This window comes from Cupressus sempervirens, chromosome 3, assembly GCF_028749045.1.
Source record: "Cupressus sempervirens isolate cs-2001-9-10 chromosome 3, ASM2874904v1, whole genome shotgun sequence".
NCBI lineage: Eukaryota > Viridiplantae > Streptophyta > Pinopsida > Cupressales > Cupressaceae > Cupressus > Cupressus sempervirens.
Genome location: NC_143120.1, coordinates 681,129,268 through 681,133,769, shown reverse-complemented (window position 1 = coordinate 681,133,769; position 4,502 = coordinate 681,129,268). Strand labels below are relative to the sequence as shown.

General features: G+C 35.4%; 1 protein-coding gene across 1 annotated transcript in view; it reads right to left on the bottom strand.

Annotated features, from left to right (window-relative positions):
• Positions 1-2,339: 2,339 nt before the first annotated feature.
• LOC149568557 (putative protein phosphatase 2C 2) overlaps positions 2,340-4,502 on the bottom strand; it is a 2,985-nt gene continuing 822 nt past the window's right edge. The window contains exons 1-5 of the mRNA XM_089821455.1: positions 4,363-4,502; positions 3,871-4,050; positions 3,382-3,552; positions 3,101-3,280; positions 2,340-2,990 (exon numbers count right to left, since the gene is read on the bottom strand). The exon at positions 4,363-4,502 is cut by the window's right edge and continues 822 nt beyond it. Coding sequence (XP_089677581.1) covers positions 2,820-2,990; positions 3,101-3,280; positions 3,382-3,552; positions 3,871-4,050; positions 4,363-4,502 — 842 coding nt within the window. The 3' untranslated portion in view covers positions 2,340-2,819. The remainder of the gene's footprint in view (positions 2,991-3,100; positions 3,281-3,381; positions 3,553-3,870; positions 4,051-4,362) is intronic.

The window sequence follows — 4,502 nt, the reverse complement described above, 5'->3', positions numbered from 1 at the left end:
GGATGGGAGTAGTGAAAATGCATGGTTGCGAGCTTGCATTCCATAGTATGCCTTCATCAGTATGAGAGGATACTAGTGGCCACATGAGATCAGTATGGACCCGTGGAGTTTAGCTAACTGCTAGGGTAACTTGTACATGATAAATGCGATGACACTTTCTCGCTTGCATAGTAGGTTCCTACATGTCATTGTGTGCCTCTAGGATTAGATGTCAGTTTTGTGTTTGGAACCTTTGAGTTAGTATACTTTTAGGATTCCTGGTCTTATGGAGATTTGTGTTATGTGTTTTGGATAGCTTGTTTGGGACTTGAGATTATCTCCTCATCACGGTGGGAGTGGACCACTTAGGTAACATGCGGTCAGGTGGTAGTGTTTTTCCACTCTTATCATTTGAGATTCATTGAGACATCGTGGTTGATGCGTCCTTCGTGATGGTGGATATGTATCCTTTCATTGACGATTAGCATATGTTAGATGTTGTTATCTTATGCTTATTTTTGCATGTTAGATTACTTTCTGCATATGATATAGTATATGTTAGGAGTGACATTCCCACTATGTTAATACCGATGATCTCTTCGGTGATTTGGAATGTTACGCACAGAGGGATGGCTAGGATCCACGATGGTCTAATGATGCTATTAACGGTTGGGAGGAACTATGCACTTAGTTTATTATGTTTGATTTTTATGATGGATGTATATGTCTTCTATGATGTTGTATCATGTGTATCATGTGATTATCTTTACTTTGATGTATCATGGATTATAATAGGATGATGTACCATAATTCACGTATGTATATTCTTTTGAGCTTTTCATACCCTGTGACATGTACAGTGGATGATTGAGCATTTGAAATGTAATGTGTAAACATTGGACTTATCATTATTATTTCATGTGGATGTTGCACTAGATGGATGAATTCATGTATGTTAGTTGACTTGGATGTAATTCAACGTTAAGGGATCTTTAAAGAATGCAATCTGTTATGTATGCTATGTTTACTTTCAGATGGACATTGCTATTGCTTCCGTTATTATGCATTGGTTATATCTGGTATTTACTTTCATGTTTTAGAAAAAAAAAAAATGCTACCAAACTTAGTGAAATTCTAGGTTAATTCTTTGGATCCCTTGGCGACGCATTACAATTTTGTAGAACAAAAATCTTTGTAGTTTATCTTTAAGTTCATTTCAAAATATGAGTTTATCATTTACATTCATTTTAAATCATTTTTAAAAATATATGTTTTCAAATTCTATATATCAATATAATATTATAATATATTAATAATTGAAGCAAATTTTAGAACTATTATCTTAAAATTCAAATTTAACAATCAATTATTATTTCATTTCAAATATTTGAATTAAATAAAAAAATATTTTTAAATTATTTTCTATTTGTGCGATATATTTCTACTTTTTATGCATAGAATACAATCACAATTAATATATTAATTTTTGTGGATAATAAGCTATTTCATAAGTCACGATGTCTTTTTAAGGACATGTTATAAAAGAAAAATCTTTCGATCTCAATACATTGCCTAAGGCATAAATGAAATATTATAATTTCTTAAATCTACATTTTTTTACTCCATCTAAAATTTATAGCCATTATTTCAATAGCAGGAACTTTGACACAAAGGCCATGTTTGACAAGACCCAAATCAAATCTTTCTATCTCAATGTTTGTAGGGGTCATCGTAATAGGTTTTATGTAAATTTAATGGTTAAAAAGGTGATAGAGAACTTTCATTATGATAGAGTTTGAATGTTGTGACATGTAAAAGAGAAAATAGTCAATTAAGTATAGTGATGCCTCTTGATGTGCCTCTTATATTTGTTGTTAGACATAGATTTGGGTTATATTTTAGATAGATTGCTTAAGCATTTATTTTTCACAAATCTAATATTTATTATAATATAGCAGTAGTTTTGAATTCAATTGAGCTTGGATTGAATATGAATTATTCCAATGTTCAATTTTCCAATTATGATTTACCAAAGTTGTTGAATCTAAAAGCTTTTAGCCCCTCTTATCTAAATATATTCTAGGAGATAATGATCATTACAAATTCAATGCTATCCTTGCCTTCTATCATTCCCTATGTTACTAGAAACGAGAAATGAGAAATGGAACCACAATGACAACATAAAGAAAAACGAGCATCTTAGAAGTTTCTTATAAGAAAAAAAAAACACACAATGTTATAAAATGAATTTAAATTGAAATAAGAAAATACATTAGTAATTAATTAGAAAACTAAATATAATAATAATAGTAATAAACTTATCTAACAAAAACAAATAGTAAAAAACTAGATAATCGTAATAGTTAAAAAAATATTTAATAACATATATTTCATGTAAATCACATGACATAATAATGCAAATAAAACAGCTAATATTGCTCCCTCAATCTTGAGCTAATTCTTCTCAGTCAATCTGAACAAACTTTGTTAAACAACCATCAATCCACATGTAAATTTTAAACAACTAGGACTCACTGCTGAAAGTTTTCACTGCCGAAATTACTCGGCAACATTTTCCCTTTGGTTGCAACGGATTTCGTTGGTTGCAACGGCAGCCAGTCGTCGTCGCGTTTTGACAACTATGACGCTTGTGCCGTTAGAAAAGTTCCCTCTAGCTGCATTGCGACGGAAACATCGTCGAGGTGTGCAGAAGAATGTTTAGAGATGACGTCTACAACTTTGCGACTCCATCCCAAAATATCAAAATAACAGAGATTGTGCGGGTCACGCCATTCGCTCCTCGTACATCCGAACGTTACGTTTCAGCAGACGAAAATGAATCAAGTGCAGAAGTGTTTGAGGTCGACGATCATGACAGTGACATCATCCTTGCTTCCTCTTCTCACCGCCTCATCCACAAGCCTCCTGCATGCCTCGCTGAACCCTTCTCCGCTTCTATCTTTCTCTACACACAGATCCCTTGCCGTGTCCACTGCCTCTTCATTGCTAACCTGAACAAGTCACACACAAAGAAATGAAGAGAATTATTTGATTGATAACTGTGCAGAAGTTAGGAATGAGAACAATGGGTTTCGTAAGCAAATGGGTATGACATTATTACCTTGTCCCACAAGCCGTCGGAAGCCAATATCAGAAACTCACAGTCGGGTGTAATGGCGAGCTTCTTCATCTCTGGTTCCGCTGATATCAACTCCTTCATGTGAATGTCGCCTATGCTTCTCGACACTGCAAGCAATCCCTGCATTCTCCATACGCCATTAACACAATCTACATATCCACCCTGCGTATTCATTTATAAAGACATCAATATAAATTATGACTACAGCGCCCGAAAGAGGAAGGTGATCTTTTAAACAAGGTAATTATAATGTTACTACTTACCATATCTTCAACCCTTCGGCGCTCGTCTTCCCTGTCGAGCCTGTGGTCACATGTGAGGGTTTCAGCAGTCCCATCTCTGCTCAACACTGCGCGGCAATCTCCTGCGTTGGCGACCACCATCACATCTCCCCTGATCAGGGCCGTCACGCAACATGTCCCGCTGCTCATATTCTGAACAGTAAGACAAATCAACATTTTGTAAGCAACTATACAATGACGTTTTGGTTCCTTTATGTTTCGAGTATGAACCTTGACTCAAATTTACTTAAATACAATTTAACGGACTTTCAACCTTAGATTTTCATTCATCCTTTACAGTACTTCAAAGGTTTACTCGTTAGATGTCCATTCATTCAATTACAACTATGAGGTATTTGCTTCAATGTAAATAACGCCAATTTTCAAAGGAGTAAACTCAAATTTTGGAGTAGCTAGAGACTGAGTGTAATATAAATTTGAAGCAGAGTTGGTATTTGGAATGTTTAGTACCTGGTTGGAAAAGGCTTCGTCTGTGGTGAGGTAGGCTGTTCTAACCACGTCTTCCATGTTCAAGTGACGCTCACCTTTTACCCTTTCCACGACTGCATCTGCAATGTTTTGGCCGAGTCTCTCTACTGCGAAATCCGCAGCCATGCGGCCGCCATGCCCATCAAACACGCCGAAGAAAGCCTGAACAGACAAATTGGGGAATATTTTATTAAGAATCGAAAGAAAGTTCTTTTGGGTTCACAAAGTAGGTCCGGATCGTATCTGGGTGAATTTAACAGAACGGGTACCCTTCATGATTCATAACTAAAAAGACTAAATAAAAAATACTAAACCTCCATAAAAAAAAGTGAATTTCAATTTTTTTTCTTTTTTCTTAAAAATTTGTTTATTTTTTCGCCTCGTCCTAAATTTTAGTACGCTGATCATGTTCCTTCATACCACATCATCATCAGATATGATAGAGATGATATGCAGAAGTAAATATTTACTGACCTGCCTGGAATCCCCGGAAATGTTAACAATCTCTTTGTAGGCGTCTTCCATAACTTCTCTGCGACCTTTTTTGCAGGCAACGGAGTAGTTACAACCAGCTTTAACATGCATTTCCTTTCCCAACCCTTCGGCTGGGTTTT